The 18904-nt window shown below is 55.0% G+C and overlaps 1 protein-coding gene across 2 annotated transcripts; it reads right to left on the minus strand.

Annotated features, from left to right (window-relative positions):
- Nucleotides 1-5521: 5521 nt before the first annotated feature.
- On the minus strand, nt 5522-16234 carry TLE5 (TLE family member 5, transcriptional modulator). Of its 2 annotated transcripts, none has more exons than XM_074302108.1 (7): nt 16071-16234; nt 15178-15275; nt 13359-13422; nt 12381-12425; nt 9706-9768; nt 7989-8063; nt 5522-6322 (listed from the first exon to the last, which is right to left on the minus strand). In XM_074302108.1, exons 1-7 carry the CDS (start codon nt 16095-16097, stop codon nt 6104-6106), a joined length of 591 nt encoding a protein of 196 aa, XP_074158209.1. In that variant the 5' UTR covers nt 16098-16234; the 3' UTR covers nt 5522-6103. The 2 variants fall into 2 exon arrangements, with proteins under 2 accessions (XP_074158209.1, XP_074158205.1); XM_074302104.1 differs by having other exon boundaries at nt 5522-6325; nt 16071-16230.
- Nucleotides 16235-18904: the final 2670 nt, after the last annotated feature.

The raw sequence follows: 18904 nt of genomic DNA on the forward strand, positions 1-18904 counted from the left end.
CTCAGCCTCATTCCCCCATTTGTAAAACGGAGATAATGATACATTTACGAAGGTTTGCAAGGCTCTAAATAGGCAGCATATGTAATATGCTTTGCAAAGCTCAAAACACTATAAAACCGCCATTCCTGATGTTATTGTTTCTCTTCTCGTAATTAGTCATAGAAGAAGAATTAGCCCAGAAGCGCCTGAGCTCGAGGCATCCATGAGTTTCAGATTGAGATTGAGACAGATAAGGGGGTTTAAATGACCAGACATCTCTATATAAGTGCCAGGCTTATCTCGCCACTGTCCAAGTTGACTTATAATAGTCCAGAAAAGAAGATTATCTAGGTGGCAGAGCAGATAAATCTGCTCTGGGTTTGTGCTCAGGAAAACCTAAGGTCAAATCCTGCCTTAGACGCTTCCTTCCGATGCTCCATCTGCTTCCCTTGCTCTCAGTTTCCCTGTCTGGAAAATACAGGCTTTTAACTGGATGACCTCTTTCCATCTCTAAATATGGCCAGACTTGGAGAGTTCCTTTCAATTCAAAAAACATTTATTAAAATCCTACTGTATACAAGACTGCAAGGCACTGGGGATAGAAGGAAAGAAATGAAAACTAGGTCCTGCCCTCAAGGAGTTGACAATCAATAATATGGAACACATGCTTTTTTGTTGTTGCATCATTTCAGCTGTGTCCAACTCTTCTTGACTCCATTTGGGATTTTTCTTGCCAAAGATACTCGTTTGGCCATTTTCCTTCTCCAGCTCATTTTACAGATGAAAAAACTGAGGTAAATGGAATTAAGTGACCTACCCAGGGTCACACAGCTAGTAAGGGATGGAGATTTGGAGATCCAGAAGATGTCAGCCTTCCTGACTCCAAATCCATCACTCTTTCTACTGTGTACCTAATTATTATTATTACTGCATAATAGTTTGTCCCAGATACTCAATGAGAACCATGACATCATGAAGGTGAAATTAATTGGATTGAAGTGAGGGAGCACCTTGCAAAGTCACCAGCCTTACTACATCTATACCTGTAGCTTCCCATCTCTGCCATGAAGGGGAGATGCATTTTCACAATTTTTTTTAATAATTAGTATCATTCTGTTCTTTGCGTTGTAGTCATCATGTATATTGTTTTCCTGATTCTCCCATTTAGCTCAGTTGCTATTGAGTGATCTTCTGGTTCTCTGAATTCTTCCCATTTGCCACTTCTTATGGGACAATCATATCCCATTACATCTATATGTCACACTTTTCTAACCAGCCTCCAAATAATGGTTATCTTCCCTTGATTTTCCTGTTCTTTGTTCCCACAAAAAGCCTGCAAGAGGCTACCTATGCAGGCTGGTCCAAGGGAGAGGAGATAAAGGAAAATGGCAGCCATTTCTAAACAATGTCAAAGTCAGTACAGTGGCCGAGGCACCCAGAGAGGTCAACGGTCCCTTGGTTCCGGGGTGTTGGGAGAGTCAGCACAATCGAAGCTCTGGTTATCGAAAAAGTCAAGTCAACACTCAATTGCAGCTGAGGAGCCAGAGGAAATCGGCAGTGAGCTCTGAGATATTCTGAGCTTTCTGCCAGCGTCCCCAAAGTTGTTGCTACAGTAAGACCCTGTGTCCTTCCATAGGAAAGAAAGGGGTTAAATTGGGAGTCAACGAGCATTCCCATTTGAGAACGACTTCCAAGAATGTAAAATGTCTGTTTTGAATTCATGTCACCTGGCTTGGTCTGGTATGAGCAGGGGGGGCTCAAAGTGATGACTCCGAGGCTGTATCAGTTCCCTGAGCAGAGCTGAGAGTTTCTCTGCTCTGTCCCCCTGAGTGTTGTTCGACTGCCTCTTCCCCTGCTTGAGATCTACTTTCTCCATTAATAAAATGAGAAGATTGGATTTTATATTATCTTTAAGATTCCTTCTTGTTCTGATATTCTAAGATTCTCTTCAACTTTATGTAGAGGGCCAGAACTCTGGAGAAGTGTACTTGAAACAAGGTGTTAACTCAGGGTGATGGATGAGATGATGGTTCTCTAGTTCACATAAATACTTAGTACTTAGTGTGGTGATGTAATGGTTCTCTAATTCACACATAATTAGAGTGCTGTAATGATGTAAGTGTACTAAGGTATCTAAGGGATGAGAAGGCCTGGAAATGAGACATTCCATCTGACCATCCTGCTGGCCCTCCTGCCTCCTGCATTAAGGCTGACTCAGGAGCTAGCCCGGACATTACAACTTTCTGTTCCAAGATTCTTTTTAGTGCTGATATTCCTTACCCTAAAATTATTTTCCAGCTCTGACCCTCTGGGTCCTAACAGCCCTCCCAGCTCTGACCTCCCGGGTTCTAAGGGCCCTCCCAGCTCTGACCTCCCGGGTTCTAAGGGCTCTCCCAGCTCTGACCTCCCGGGTTCTAAGGGCCCTCCCAGCTCTGACATCCTGAGTTCTAAGGGCCCTCCCAGCTCTGACATCCTGAGTTCTAAGGGCCCTCCCAGCTCTGACCTCCTGGGTTCTAAGGGCCCTCCCAGCTCTGACCTCCTGGGCTCTAAGGGCCCTCCCAGCTCTGACATTCTGAGTTCTAAGGGCCCTCCCAGCTCTGACATCCTGGGTTCTAAGGGCCCTCCCAGCTCTGACCTCCTGGGTTCTAAGGGCCCTCCCAGCTCTGACCTCCTGGGCTCTAAGGGCCCTCCCAGCTCTGACATTCTGAGTTCTAAGGGCCCTCCCAGCTCTGACATCCTGAGTTCTAAGGGCCCTCTCAGCTCTGACCTCCTGTATTATAAGGGCCCTCCCAGCTCTGACCTCCTGGGTTCTAAGGGCCCTCCCAGCTCTGACCTCCTGGGTTCTAAGGGCCCTCCCAGCCCTGACCTCCTGGGCTCTAAGGGCCCTCCCAGCTCTGACCTCCTGGGTTCTAAGGGCCCTCCCAGCTCTGACCTCCTGGGCTCTAAGGGCCCTCCCCGCCCTGACCTCCCGGGTTCTAAGGGCCCTCCCAGCTCTGACCTCCTGGGTTCTAAGGGCCCTCCCAGCTCTGACCTCCTGGGCTCTAAGGGCCCTCCCAGCTCTGACCTCCTGGGTTCCAGGGTTCCTCCAGCTGATATTCCCTGTCCTAAGGGCAGGCCTAGTGCTAACAATCTGTTTTTTTCTCTCTCAGTCTCTCCCTCCCCTGCTTTTCTGCCTCTTAGTTCTTACATCCTCTCTTTTCTCTTTATTCCCTTCCCATAATTCCTGGCAAAACCCACATCCCTCAGGGGATTTAAATTCCCACTGTCTTCCCAGGGAGGATTTTGGGGCTGGTCTCCACCAGCTCTCTGATTGGAGATCTTCCTTTCAACGGTACCCACCTCCTGGCTCAGGGTTGGGGACGAAGGTTCACGGGGGAATGGGAGCTTGGGTGGGAGAGGCTGAATGCAGGAAGCTTTGTGTAGGAAGGGGATTCACTGAGGGAGCAGAAAGCTGATTGAGGCCCTGGGAGCCTCAGGGAGGGGGATGATTGCTTAATGAGTGAATGAATCAGTGAAAGTGATGGGGGGGCTCAGAGAGAGGACAGGGATCTGGGGTTTTTGGGGGGGCCTTCATTAACAGAACGTGACCTAAGTGGAAGAATATGGGCTCCAAGAGCAGAATGGAGGTCTGACAGAAAACTGGGATCTGGAAGGGGGCTGGGATTCTGAAAGGAGCTGGGGTGGGGCTCACTGAGCAGATGGGGGGGCTCAGTAAAGGGAGGAGGTCGGATGGGAGGGAGCCTGGGCGCTGGCACTGTCACGGGGCTGAGCTTGCCGCCCCTTCCTCTGATCTCTCCCTCTCCCTTCCCCGCTCAGTCCAGGCGGGGCCTGTTGCTGAGTGCAGATGAATTATTGATGCCTCCTGGGCTCAGTGGGGTGATGGATGGCGAAGCCGCCGCTGTCTGACCCCCCTCCTCCCCTCTCCCTCCCTCCGGCAGCCCAGCCCCGGCTGAGAGCCCCTGGGAGCTGCCCCGCTGGGCCTGAGCTGCCTCCGAGATGTCCCCCCTCCCCTCACCAGACTCATTAACGGCAGGCCCTGCGGAAGGGAAGCCGATTAGCGGCTCAATTAGCCACGTTCCGCCTGGGAGCTGAGCACCAGCCTCCCGCAGCCACAGCCGGGAGGGGTCAGCCTGGGATGGCAGGCCAGGCCCCAGGCCTCCGCCAACCCCAAGTCTTAGAACAGAGGCTCAATTAGGAGGGGCCCTAGAGCCCAGGAGATCCGCCGGAGGGCCTTAGATACTATTAGAGCTGGGAGGGCCCTTAGAACCCAGGAGGTCAGGGCTGGGAGGGTCCTTAGAACATGTCACAGCTAGCAAGGAATTTTGAGAAAACGTGTCCAATGCCCTCACTTTTCAGAAATAGGCACACTGAGGGGACAGGATTTCTGGAGCAAGAGCCAATTCCAAAGTCTCTCCAGGTAAGGATTCTTTCTCCCATACCAAGCTGCCTCATCCAAAAACGCTGAGGGGTTTGCCATATTCTCTGCAGCCCTTCCTGGGCTTCCTCCTCCTCCCAGGCTCCCATCCCCACCACCCTCCTGGATGGATCTGGCTCACAAAGCTCTGGTCTGGAAAAGCGCAGGCCTGGATGATGGAGACTGGGGCAGAGAGCTTCAAGTACCAAGGTCAAAACACCTGCTGAAACTAGCCTCCAGGAAAGAATGACCTCCCGTCAGCTGACCGGCAGGAGAAGGCAGAAGTGGAGGAACCTGCCAGCTGGGACCCCAGGGTAGAGAAGTTGGAGAGGGGTACCCAGAAATCTCAGATGTAGGAAGAAAAAGCGCTTTCCAGCCCTTGATTTGTTGGCAAAGGGCTCCTCACATCCTGGGGTTAGGCCCCTCAACTTGCCCCCATACTTCTGAATCTCAACAGCCATCCAAGGAAGGCTAAGGGTGGGACACAAAGGGAAAGGACCCAGGGCCCTCCGGGAAAACCCATTTCTGAAAGTGACAGCACAAAACCCTCACTGCACTAAAACTCCCCAAGAAGCACTGGAGTGAACTGAGAGCACCCAAGAGCTCTGAAGGAATCCTGGAAACCCAGAGTGGGCACCTGAGGGCACTAGGGAGTATCGCCCGGCCCACTTTATCCAGGTGGACGCAGAGGCCCAGACTTCCTCTTCCTGCCCCAGAGGTCTCCAAACCAGAGGCCCTCCCAGTGAGCCCGAGGTCACCAGACAGGAGATGGAGGGAGTTCCCTGAGCAGAGCTTTCAGTCCAGCCTGCTGGGAGGCCCCGCACTGGGCTCAGTGGAGGCAAGCTGGAGTGGGCAGCAGATCCCAGGGATGACAGCAGGAGGCGGGCGCTTTAAACCAACCGTCTCACATCTTTATTTGAAAGGCACAGCTAGTACAAGCTTAGTACAGTGTCTCCATTCCTCCTCTGTAATAGGTTAATGAACACCAGAAGCCGACAAGTTTATCTAAAGGACTATATACAAACACGAATCTGAGGGGAAGGAAAAGGGGACTTTTTTTTTGGTGAATTTTTCCTTTTATGTTTCTTTTAAAAGACAGACTAGCAGACTGAAAGAAAACCAGACAAATGCGGTACCCTCATCTTTATTTGTGGGCATGGGGTGGGGGAGGAAGCAGGTCCCCCAGACCCTCTCCATCCAGCCCCCCTCCCCCACATGCCTGCTACTGAGCTCTCTCCCAGAACCTGGCCCCAATCAAAGGGGGCTCGGGTCCCAGGTTGGACGAGTGATGTAGCAGAGCCCGGGAGCAGAGTCAGGCAGGCAAATGGCCAGAGGGAGGAAAGGAGGAGGGGGACAGGGTAGATCCTCTACATGGGGGAGGGGGGCGGAGGGGAGGAACCCGGGGCCGGCTGGCATCCGTGATTGCATGCAGTACCAGGAGGGGACTGGGGAACTGCTGTGCTGGGTGCGCAGCAAACAGGCCGAACGGGGGGAGCGGTTACATATGTGCACAGGGAAGGGGGGAGGCGCTTGGAGCTAAGGTGGGTCCATTCTTTTATTCCCTTCCATCCCAGTCCGGTCCCATTCACACCCCAAAGGATTTAGGGGAAGGGGGAGGGGCTGGCAGGGGGCAGAGGAGCGGTCAAAGCTATGGGGCACCAGCAGCCACCATAAACACCAAGCCCTTCCCCCACCCCCAGGGCTGTGCCTCTAATCTGACTTGTCCCCATCATCGTCCTGGTGGGCGTCCCCGTCGTGCCCGTTCTTGTCCTCCTTAGAGAGGTGGGCCTGAGAGCCCAGGGCAGAGAGGGAGAGGAGGCCGGTGCCGGCGCTGACAGCGGGCAGCGACGGAGGCTGCAGGCCCACGGGCAGCGGGGTCAGCGGCAAGGCCAGGGCCTGGAGCTGGGACAGCTGGTGAGCCTGGAGCTGCTGCTGCAGGAGAGAAGGGAAGAGGTGAGGGTGGAAAAAAGCAGCCAAAAAGAGTAGTCCCTGTGGACCGACCCGAGACACATCTCGAGATGCACAAGTGCATGTAAATGATGTTTGCCTACATGTGTGTACAAACGTGTATGTACATGTATTCATGTACCCTTGTTCCTGCTGTGTGCACATATATGCATTGCATGCCCTGCTTCTGCTGTGCTTATATATGCATGTGGGTATATGCAGGTATGTAAGTTGCTGTGTATTTATATGCATGTGTGCCCTGTTTCTGCTGCGTGCATGCAGGAGTGTGCCCCTGCTTCTGCTGTATGTGCATGCACATAAGCCACAGTGGATGTATATGCATGTGTGCACATGTGCGGCCCTGCTTCTGGTGTTTCCCAGCTCTAAGATGAGAGTGCTCAATGAGAATCTTTGGGTCTCTTCTATCCAGAACATTTCAAGGTGACCTACCGGAACCACCAACTCTTGGAAGGCCCAGCGGGCAGATACCTCCTTCACATCACTTGTCCCACCCACAGGAGCCAGATCAGACTCTAGACAACTCTAACCTGTGGCCTGGGCCCACTAAAGTCTCCCCCTCCTACTGAGCCTTCCAGAACCTGGACCCAAGTCCAACAACTCCAATCCTGCCCCTTTCCAGTGCCATCCAGGCAGGGACATCTGAGGGTTGTTTTTTTTTTTTATTTTTTGCCCTCTTTTTTTTCTTTCTCAAGGTGCTGAGCATGTGATCTCTCAGGGTAAACCCTGAACACCCACTGAATGAATGGATGGAGGTGTGGAGCTCCCCATAATTTGCTACAAGGAGACTTGGCTGGGGTCAGGGCCAACTTTTCAGTTTAGTCTGTTAGCAGTAAAGCATCTTCCTCCGGACAGTTCTGAAAAAGAGGAATTGCCCTGAACGGCTCCCTTCAGAGCAGCAAAATGAGGCCTAGCCCTTGTGCATGGTCACACAGAGAAACAGCAGCAGCACAGCTGGGGACTCAACCTGGGGCTTTGGTCTCTGAGCTGGAACCTCTGGAGATTGAAATGAAATGCTTCCAAGGTTTTAGTCCAACCTCAGACAGGAAAACTGAGGTCCAAAAGGTAAAGGGATTTGTACCAATTCATTGATCTCTGAGGCAGACTTGTGCTTTCCAAGGGGGAAATTTCTTCATAGTACTTTAAAGTTAGCAAAGTAATTTTACATCCATCATTTCAACTCAAGCAACCTCCAGGGTGGGTATTGTTTCCATTTTGCCAACAAGGAAGCTTTAATCCAGCCAAGTTAAGTAATTCGTCTAGTACCACACTTATGTGTAGGAGGGAAAAGCCAAGGTCAGCAGTCCACCCCAAGTACCTACCCCCTCTGCCCAGGGGCTGCTTCATGTGTCACAGGATGAAAGAATGGCTCTTCCCCTCTAGGTGCTTTAGGCCCACAAGGACCCTTACACACCAGGGGATCAATCCCCAATTTTGTAAACAGAGAAACTGGGCACAGACTGAAGCAGGGATCTATGTGCCCACGGTCACTCTGTGGCAGAGCTGAGGCTCAGAGCCTCCTCAGGCCCACCTCTCCCCAGGCTGCCTCAGTGGGTGCTGCTAGAACAGGTTTCTGGAGCTCCCCAACTCTTTCTTTGGGGATAAAGTTCATGCTAATTAAGGCACATACCCGGATGATGGAGTTCAGCTCCGGAGCAGTTACTTGCTTGGCTCGCTCAATCGCCCCCAAGACTTGTTGTTGATGCTAAGGAGAGTGGAGAAAGAATTGTTGATTTGTTTCCATCTGCCCCAAGCCTCAGTCACAGCAGTGCTGGCCCCAGGGGCACCAGCCAGTTCCCTGGACAATAAGGGGGTTCTCCACAGCCGCTAACATTGGGGCTCCTCCTCCCCAGAGTTCACGTTTCTATGGCTAGTGCTTTAAGGTTTATAAAAAACTTTTTTCATCATCCTGCAGGGAAGCATCAGGAAGGCTCAGAATGGGCCTGTGACTTGCCTACTATAATGCAGCTAAGAGTTCACCATTCTTTCATCTCCTGCCTAAGTCCTGGGGAAGGATGATCTCAGGCCCCACAGCTGGCAGGCTGCCCAGTGAAATGCAAGAGAACCAGAAGGATCCATGGCAGGGACCAGCCTGAGGCTCCCACTTATTAGAGAAAGAAGTTTTAGAAAGAGTCCCTAATTATCATGCACCACTTTGCAGCAGTTTGATAAGGTAGAAAGGAAAGAAAATTCCCCCAGAATCTGATGTTTCTAAGTGGCTGACTGGCATTTATATTGTATCCTTCATAAAAACTCTTATGAGGCAGGTACTTGTCTCCCATTTTACAAGTGAGAAAACTGAGACTCAATGACATGTAGAACCTGGTGCAGGGAGACAAAGCTAGCAGGTATGGGAGGCTAGATCTGAATCTAGAAATCTCTTTCTAATACAAATGTCAGTGCCTTCAATGAGAGCTGGCACAGAGAAGGCACTTCCTAAAAGCCTTCATGTTTGTTGATTGATTCCCACTGTCTGGGACTGGGAAAACAAAGCTCTTGCTGACCCCAAAGCTAGACCAGTGTGGTCTACAGGTCCCAGCCAAGGGGCCACCTGGCTCCCAAACGTCTCTGCCAGGAGCCTCCATCACTGACATGCTCAGGGCTCAGATTGGGCGAGCCTCTCTCAGATGTCTTCGGAAGGCCAAGAGACCTCAGGGCCACAATAACCTCCCAGGTGGACGGGCCAGACACTGTTCGGGGTCAGCCGGACCAGGGGCCACCTGCTATTTCCCTAGTTGCATTAGCAGCACTCCCATTTCCACAGTGCCTAAGAATTACACACGTGTCGGAGGAGATGGCTATTTGCTCCATTTTATAGACAAGGATGAGGTGCAAGGAGCAGCGGCCAGCACAGTCATGAAAACTGAACAAAAAGAGCAGCTCTTCCTAACGCCATGTCAATGTTCCTAAATGTTCTTTCCTACCAGCAGAGCCAGTGCCCACGTTACCATCCACATGGGAGAGGAAGGCAAGAGGCACAAGGCCCCCACTCAGGATCACCCAATAATGGTGGGCACTTATGTGACAATCCACCTTCACAATGATCCTGGGAGTCTATGACCCTCATTTTACAGATGAGGAAACTGAGGCGGAGATTAGGTGACTGGCCCAGCTACTAAGTGTGGGGGGCAGGATTCCTGATGGAGGCCTGACCAGAGAGGGGCAGCAGGCCAGGCCCACCCCAAGGCCTCTGCAGCTGGCCGGCTCTCAGCACCCCCCCTTTGCCCCAGCCCCTCCCCAGCTGTGCCAGTCAGTATCCAGGGGGAGGATCAAGACACTGCAACATGGGGTTTGGCTGCCCTCTGCTGGCCAAAGTCCAGAAATTTGGGGGCGGGGGCTCCCCTTACCTCTTGTGAAAGGTAGGGCAAGACTTGAGCACAAATGCCATTGAGCCTCTTGACGATTTCGGCCTGAAACACAGAAGGAGATCTGTGATGAGGGGGAAGTGTCCAGCCTTGGAGGAGTCAAGGTTGGGGGTCAGAGGGTCAGAAAGAGAATCGACCAAGATTCAGGGGCCGGGGATGTGAGCATCTCAGACCCAAACTTCAGAGGTCACTGGATCTCCCCCCCACCCCTGGGGGGGAGTGAGGGCCTTCCTGACTCTGAGCTGACCCACCTTTCTGGGTCTCCTGGAACTGCTCTTGGGGAAAAAGGACCCCACAGTGCTCTTCAGATATCAGTGACTGCTACCTGCTGTGGCACTGGGCCCACTTGGAGAAAGCCTGGGGAACTTCGGGTAGGGCCTGGAGATGGGGGAAGGCGTGGACAGGGACAGTCAGCCTGGGAAGAGGAGGCTTAAGGAGGTACATGACGTAGGTGTCATGTACAGCTGTCACTGGGCGCCAGCACTCTCAGGGGGAGGATTAGCTTTGCTCTGCTCGGCCTGGGATGGAAGGGGCTGCCAGGAGAACTTCCTCCAAACAAGAGGGGTTTGGCTGCAGAAGGGACTTGCCCACGAGGGGAGGCTGTCCCACTTTAAAGGTCTCTAAGTGAACAACAAGGTCATGCTGGGGGTGTCTCAGGTGTCCCTTCCATGATGGACCGCAGTTGGCTGAAGTCCCTTCCACCTTAGAATTGCTGTCCTTCTGAGTCTTGAGGATGGGAATCCATCCTCTGTTGACCTGTTATCACAAACCACTTCAGCCTGAGTGACGCATAAAGCTTCCTCCCATCTCTCCACATCTTGCCACGTGGAAAGCTATCACAGGTGTTGTTTCTCGGCCTTAGGGCCTGAAATAGAACCTGCTGGAGAGTTGGGGGAGATCCTCCCCAAACTGGACCCAGCTAGCCTGGATCACAGGGGGCCCAAGGAACAGCCCATGTCCTAGTCCCTCTGGAAGAAGTTGAGTCCTCAGAGCATTTAACTAAAACTGTGTGCAGGGCACTATACTGTGCTAAGGGCTAGGGATACAAGAAAAAGCAAAAAGCACAAACCCTGTTCAGTCTAACATGGGAGATGATCTTTCTAAGATCTAGATAAACTGTAGGGAGGTGATCTCAGATGGAAGGTGCTAGGGAACATCTCCAAGAACAGAGTAGGTAAGAAACCTTTGGGAAGACACGCTTTGGACATTCTTCTGGGGGAGCTCAGACATTCATTTAATAATGGAGAAATCTTCCCCAAAGCCCGTCCCTCTTCCACTGTGGCTAGGGAGTGACACTGAGACAAGCAACTGTAATTTGTGGGGACATGGAAGCATTCTGAGGCTGGCAATCCATTTACTCCATTCTCTTAGCTGGACCTCACAAGCACCCATCCTGTGACACAGAGGCTCTCATTATGCCCACTGCAGAGATGAGTAAACTGAGGCTCACAGAGCTGGAGTGAATTGTTTTGTGGTCAGGCAGCTCTAAGAAGCAAATCAGAGGAGGGATTCAAATCCAAGACTTTCCTAACTGATGCCATCTGAAGAGCTAGAGAGCCAAGACACCTCCTTTCCCTCCCAGGACACCAAAAGGCCCTGAAACAATGGAATAAGTCAAAGGCAAGGGAACTGCACTGCCTGAAATGGACCAGAAGGTTGACCAGGAGCCCACCCACTCAGGAGGTGCTAGGTTACAGAAAAAGATCCTTTGCACCCAAACCACATGGGGGGCTCAGAGCATTTGTCCCATCAGACTGGGCCTGGTCCAAAGTGACAGGGTTAGTGAAGCCTGCCTGGGAGCTGGGACTCAAACACAAGGCTCCCGAGCTCAAAACGAGGATTCCCTCGAGCCCAATCTCTGGGCCTTTTCTCCCATCTGTAAACAAGGTGGGAGAAGAGTCACATGTACAACAAATGGGAATTTAGAACATGGAAAAATCAGGAGAGAAACCGAAGGAAACAGATTGCCCAAATCTTTTTTTGGGGAAAGGGAAGCAAGTATGAGAAACAAAAAGCCAGGTTGAAAGGAGTCAGAATGTAGAAAGTATAAGGGGGAGGGGAAGCAGGTTAACAGAGCATGGGGGAGGGGAAGCAGGTAATAGATCATGCACTGCTGACTCTTGAGACCTTAGCAGCAGCCACCTAGTCTAGTCCCTAGAGATCGGGGCCTGAGGAGGGGAGGGCCTCAGCAACTCTAAAGCCCAGGCCCAGGGAAGCCACAACCTCCAAGTAGGAGCAGTTAGCAGAGAAAGGGGGGAGGGGAATCCAGTGCCCCATGCCCAGCAGGAGCTGGGCCCCTCAGAGCTTTGTTCCAGATCAGCCGACACCCCAAGGGCAGGGACAGCCCCCACCCCCATCGCCAGGTGTGTTCACACAAGGGGTGCTTTGTAGGAGAGTCAGATTCTGAGGCCGCTTGGCCACTGTCCCTGGAGAGGCGCCCCTTGTCTCCCTCCCTCTTCCTATTGAGGGAAACTTCTCCAGAGGTGGCCAGAGAACAAGCCCCAGGGGGCCCCAGTAACAGGGTGGAGGTGGTAACTAGAGCAGGGCTGGGGTGGCTGCCAAGGTGAGTGAGTGGTTCCTACCTGGAGGGAGGCAGGTGGGAGGGAAGAGAAGAAAGGAGGGGGGCCTGATAGAGGGGGTTGTAAACCAGATCTTACCTGTTTGTGCATTTCAATGTTGAGGCCATAGGACATCTCATAGTACTGCAGCAGAGATGGGAAAAGAAGCAGGCAACATTTCAGGGCTGGCCCTCACCCAGCCCCAAGAGCTCTGTCCAACAATCACAGACTACGAGAACCCCAAGGGACCCGGGGACCAAGCGGGCCCAATCCTCTCGTCTCAGAGAGGGGCTCCAGCGACCAGAGGCTCCACACGGCTAGCTCGCAGCATGCCGTTCTTATTTCAAAACTTGGCAAGCAGAGGATCAGAGAGGGGACCAGATTTGCCCAAAGTGACACGGGCAGGGGCAGAGGTGGGACATTCCTTACCACTGTCTGGCACCAAGGGGTTAAAGCACTGGCAAGGGCAGGGGGTGGAGGGAGAGTGTGCACAGAAAGCAAGGCCTGAATTATTCATATCCAAGAGCCGGTGAGCTCACCCCACCCCATCTCTGTGGTAGGCGGGCAGACAGCCCAGCCTCCCAGGCAGCAGGGCCCGGGGTGAGCTGGCAGGCCTGCTCCAAAGCCGGGCCCAGCCTGCCACGCCGTGGTTTGGCACTTGGGCCCAGAGCCCTACCCTGCTGCGCCAAGCCAGCCGGCTTGCCTGGGCCCGAGGCCAGGGAGTGAAGGCCTGGGGTTTGGCTGGGGCAGTTTACTTCGACTCCTTCAGCAGCTACTCCCGAACACTTCCCAGTGACCCTCAGCCAAGGCGATCCGATCCCCTCTGGCTTTCGGGGGACAGTGGGAGGCTCCCCAGGCAGGCGGCTGAAGCCTGAATCCCCCAAAGTTACCCTTTGTTGTGCTGGGCCCGGGCCTCTGAAATCTTCCCCTGGAAGCTCTGATTTAAAATCAGAAACATATGTTCCCACCACGGCCGCAGCCACGAGTGTGGGCCTCCATTGTCGCCCTGCTCCTGACCTCACCTGAGGGGGGGGGCAGGGGCAATGACACCGGCTCTGCGGGGGGGCAGGGGCTTACCATGACGTAATGACGCTGCATCTCCGACTTCTCACTGGCCAGCTTGTCACACTCCAGTTTCAAGCTTTGGAAAGAGAAAACAGGGGCGGCCTGGCGGTGGGCGCCATTTACAAAGCCCTCCCCGGCTCCCTCGGCCTGCAGAGCGGGCCTCCCGTTTATAACGGGTCTTGCTGATTTACAAAGCACTTCACAGACTCTGGGGAAACTCAGAGTGAATTCAGAATTGGGGGGAGGAAGGAGGGGAAATTCTCCCCACAGGCTTCCAGGTCAGTGGGGCCCATGCCAAGGATCTGTTGGGTCTACAGCGGGGGGACAACAGCAAGCCAAGCCTCTGAACATCTTCCTGGCATCACAAATGGGTTCCTGAGCTCAAAAGCACCTGATGCTCAAGTAGGTGGGGGGGAAGCAGCCACCCCTGCTACAGGGGTATCTCCCCTTGCCCCAGGGGACCCTCACTCTTCAACCCAGGCCCTCCCATTTCTTCCAAAAAAGCCTCATTTCCATGTTACCCGATGCAATAAACAAGCCAGTCGTCTCAGGGGACCCCTCCCAGACTCTACTGGGCCATAATTCCTGGGGGGGGGGGGGAAGAAAAGGAGGGAGGGAGGATGAGCAGGCAGACGGCTAGTGATCCTGGGAAAGCCATGTCCTACCCCCAAAAATATTTTTACTAAAAGAAAGAAAAGATATTCTATTACCCTTCTGGAAAACAACCCCTCATCAATTTCCTGGTAACCAAAGGGGGAGTGGGGAGCCTTCTATCTGTTAATCTATTTAAATGCAATAGGCCAGGTGATTCTAGAAGCCAGCGGGGAGACATCTTCAGCTCTGGCACGAGCTGGGAGTGGGGAGGGGGGAGGAAAGGGGAGTATGGTTAATCATAATAACTTCATTTCTCTGATGCTTCAAGGTCTCCAAAATGCCTTCCTCAACCTCAAAATGAGGGAGTATAAGGATCATTATTTCATTTCTGTCTGAAAGATGGGGAATAAAAGGCCCAGAGAGGGGGGAAACTTGTCCAAAGTCACATTCTTGAACTGCAAACCTGGAAAAGGGAAGCTGACTATAGCTGACCCGGCCCCTTTTTCCGTCTCGGGGACTCATGCCACTTTCTATGGTACATCCCCCAGTCTCTACTTCCCTCCCTGCCCTCGGCTCAAGAGCAAGTGCTGGAGAAAAGCTGGGGCAGGAGACAGAGCCAGGCCCAGGGAGGCCAGGCTCAAGCAGGCCAGGCCCAAGCAGGCCAGGCCCAGGCAGGCCAGGCCCAGGCGCACAGAGGAGAACAGGAGGCCCCAGCAGGCCGGGCAGGGCCTGGAGAGGAAGGAGATGCCCCTTGGGGGGCAGAAGGGGAAGAAATGCCGAGCTGGCTCAGGAGGGCACCCCCCCCCAGCTTGGCTTTGGAAGGCTGGGAAGGCAGGGGTCAGACAGCAGTGTCCCGCCCAGGTAGTTGGATCTAAGAATAGCACAGTTTCCCATTTACATAATGCCCCACACTCTGCAGAGGACGGCCTTGGGAGCGGGGAGAGGGCGCCAGGCTCAGGTCTCTGCTTCTGAAATCTACTGTGGGCAAGTCACTTAACCACAGGTTCCCTCTTAGTAAAAGTGAGGAGGGGGCGGGACGAGAGAGGTCTTTCCTGACTCTAGATCCATTAATGGAGGAAGCATCCTCCAAGGTCACAAAGGGAGAACCGAGTGGGACATCCAGGCTCCCAGTTCATCTTTATCCCAGAATCATACCCCCAGAAACGGGGAACCCCAAACTCAGCGCTGGGACCGGCTGAGGTCGCCCAGCTCGAGGCTCTCCCCCCCAGGGCCTCACCTGTGGTACTGGGCCTGCAGGAGCTGGAACTCATCTTTGATGCGGTCACAGGAATCTGAGGTTGTGAACTTGAGCTGCTGGGGCAGGTGTGAGGAGCCCTGAGGGAGGGACGGGGAAGGTTAAAGCAGGCGGGGACCCTCCCCCTGCGGCCACTGGGGGAGTGGGAGGGGAGGCTGCAAGAGAGATGCAGGGCTAAAGACTTTCCCCGGAAGCTTGGAAGGTGCTCTCTGCCCCTAAGGAAAGGCCAGGCTGGGGGTGACGACCCGGCCATCTTGCTCTGCCAGGCGGCTGGGGGGAGGGCCGGGGTACCCCTTTTCTAGCCCGGGGCGAGCGGGGCCGAGGCTGGCAGCCTCTGTGCTCCTCCTGCTCCCACCACCATCCTCCTCCTCTCCTCCCCCAGGCACTTCCTGGGCCCCGCCGCCACCCGCCTGCCCAGCTCCCAGCTCTGCCCCAACAGCTCGTGTTTACATGCTCAGCGCCCGCCCCCCCCCCATTTCCTGCTCCCCGTCCGGCCTTCACCTCCCCCCCACAAGGCCATGCACATTGGGGGGGGGGGGTTTGCTGCAGGGCGCCCTCACCAGGACCGCCCTCCCACTGTTTTTAAATGAAAAATTAAAGGTTTTTTCCGGAACACTGACGTTCCCTCCCTCCATCCCTGTGCCCCCCGTTTCCTCACGGATGCCTAAAGGGAGGATTAGAACCTAAAAAAGGGGCCGGGGAAACCGTCACGAGGGGGTTGGCGACATTGAAATTGGGGGCAGGGCGGGAGACCGCGAGAACGCGGCAGGGGCTGAGGAAGCGGCGGGAGGGGGAATGCTCTAGCAGGGCCCGAGGGGGCGGCCCCACCCAGCCCCCCCGCCGCGCCGATCGCGCCCGGTTCCCCGCCCCCTTACCGAGTGCCTGCTTTGTGGAAACATCATGTCACTCGTGGGGGGTGGGGAGGGGGAGAGGGAGGGCTGCGGGCCGAGGGAAGGCAGAGGCCGCCGCACCAACTGCAGCCGCCGCACCCGCGACGACGCCCCCGCCGCCGCCTCCTCCCCGCCGCGGGCCCGGCCCGGCCGCCTCGCTCACTGCCCGCCGCCGCCTTTGTCCCCGCCCGGCCGCCGCCGCTCGGCGCTGCCGCAGCGCCCCGGCCTCCCGCCGCCGCCTCCTCCGGGCCGCCCGCCCTCCGCCGCCGGGCCCGCTCCCGCTTGGGGCCGCTGCCGGGCCGGCCGCCGCTTCCTGCCTCCTACGGCCCTCCCGGGCTGCCGCTCCTATTGTCTAATGGCGGCCGCGGCGGCGGGGGGCGGGGGCGGGGGCTGCAGCAGCGGCAACAGCGGCAGCAGCGGCTCCGGCCTCGGCTCCGTCGGTCCGGCTCCGGCCTCTGCTGAGCACCAGCAGCACCACCTGCTGCCGCCGAGCCCGCGGCCTGCACTGGGACGCGCGCGGGGGAGGGGGCGCGTGCGCGAGAGGAGCGCGTGCGCGTGCGCGTCGCCGGGCGCGCCCCCGCCGCCGGGATCCGCGGTCCCACCGCCCGGCGCTCGGGCTCCGGCCTCGCCTCCCGCCCCGGTCCCGGTCCTCGAGCCGCCTCCGCCTCCGCCTCCCTAACCCCGGGATGCCGGGCTCTCTCCTCCCCAACGCGCCCCCCGCGGCCTCGGACGCCCAGGCCTCGTTCTCACCCCGCCCCCACACTCCTGCCGACACTCGCCGCGTTCTCCCCGCCTCCCTCCCCTCCCCTTCCCTGACCTCATTCGGAGCCGGCTTCCCCTCCCCCCTCCCTCCCTCCGTTCTCCCTCTCTCCTTGTCCTCCTCTCCTCTTCTGCCTTTCTCTTTCTTTCCTTCCCCTTCCATCCCGCTCCCCTTCCCCTTTTCTTCCTCACTCCCCCCTTCCCTTCTACCTCTTTCCCCTCTTCCCTTCCTCTCTATTATCCCTTTCTGTATCTTCTCCCTCTTGCTCCCTTTTCCTCTCCCCTCCCTCTTCCTCCCACCCTTGTCCTTTTTTTCTTCCTTCGCCCATCTCCTGACTGGGGTAGATTCCAGTCACTCCAGGGCTTTGGTCCCAGGACCAGAATGCGGTTTTCTTGTGGTCCATGTTGAGAGCGCGGACAGAGATGAGCAGAGGGGGACTTGTCCACACTCAGTGAGAGTCGGGGAAAGCTCCAGGCCCTCGCTCTCCTAGCCCCGCGCCCCCTGAGGGACGCCACCCATTGCCCGCCCTCACTCCTCTCAGCTCGCCGTAAGCAGCCAAGCCGTCCCCTTGTGGCACTTTTATCTCCCATAGTCGATGGAAAGACTAGGGCAGGCTCCCAGAGACCTCGGCTCGGGGAGCGGGGCCTGGCAGGGAGCTCCGACAGGCAAGGTTAGCCAGGCTGATAAAGCCCGAGAACGCCGAATGGCAGAGCTGGGAGCCAGTCAACCCCCTCATTTCACAGGAGGGTCCCCGGGGAGGAAAGGATAATAATAATCGTAGCGCACATTTAGGCAACATGAGCACATCCATTATCTCCTTTGATCTCCAGTGGCGGCCATGTGAGAAAAGCTGCTGCGCGCTTCCTCCCCATTTTATGGATGGAGTCAGTGAGACCTAGAATGGCAAAGTGGCTTGCTTGCAGTGACACAGGGAGCATCCGAGACCTCCTTGTGAGGCAGGTGGGCGCTCAGCGCCTGGGGAGCTGCACCAGTCCCCGGGGTTAGGCAGGGAGGGAGCTGGGAGGCTTGCCTCGCACAGTCCTCTGCCTCTCCCTCCCTACGAGTTAAGTTTGGGGCTCAGTCTCAGAAGCCGCCCTTCTCTGGGTCCCCAGAGCCTTCAGAGAGGTTAAGGAAACCGAGACCTCCCCCCAGGCCTTTGTCAGATTTTTTCCCTGTCTGCCTGGGCCCACGGTTACAAATTAAATTGGCTTCCTGGCGGCAGCTCCTTGACACCACTATGGCTGCTGATAGATGGGGCCCAGGCTGGGCAGACCCTTTAATCAGAAATTATCAAATGCGCCATAAGGCCCAGAACAACTCCCAGAGCCCCCACTCAAGGAGTCTGACGTTGCAGGGATGTCTAGCTTCCGGAGGACCAAAGCTGCTCACTCCTTTTCTGAGCATCTTTGAACCTTGACCTCCAGATGAAGGACCCTGGACCTCCTTCCCAGAGCTAAAAGAGCTCCCCAAGCAGATTCAGGGTGGCCCTCAGAAAATCACGGTCTCCACAGCCCACCAGGGGTCCTCCCCAACCTCCACCTCTTCCTTTTTTATCTCTAGTTTTTACTAACTCCAGGTAGCAAGAGGAGATTTTTTTCCTGCCCTTTATACAAAGCATCCATTAAGGTCTTACTGGGTGAGACGTGCAGTTTAGGTGAGAGTCCCTGCCTTTTGTGGGGGTCTCACCTATAGAGAGGGAGGGAGCTTTTCTGTGGCCTAGATTTCAGTGAAACCTAGGGAGCCCCGCTCAGAGTAATGTTTTTAAATACATAAAACAAAACATTCAGGATAACAAAGAAACCAATTATGATGATATAGTTATCCAACCATTAAAAAAGCAACATTTTCATGGACTCCCAAGTTAAGAACCTCTGATCCAGTGGGAGGATTTGACATTCAGATGATAAGAATTCAGAGGGGTGGATGAGAAATCCCCTGGAGCTGGCTCTTAACCCTTTTTTGAGGGTCTTAGACCCTGCTGGCATTCTGGTGAAGCCCCACGGCCCTTTTTTCAGAAGAAAGTCTCTAAATAATTGGAGGAAATGATACATTTCAGTTA

Source organism: Sminthopsis crassicaudata, chromosome 1, assembly GCF_048593235.1.
Source record: "Sminthopsis crassicaudata isolate SCR6 chromosome 1, ASM4859323v1, whole genome shotgun sequence".
Lineage (NCBI taxonomy): Eukaryota > Metazoa > Chordata > Mammalia > Dasyuromorphia > Dasyuridae > Sminthopsis > Sminthopsis crassicaudata.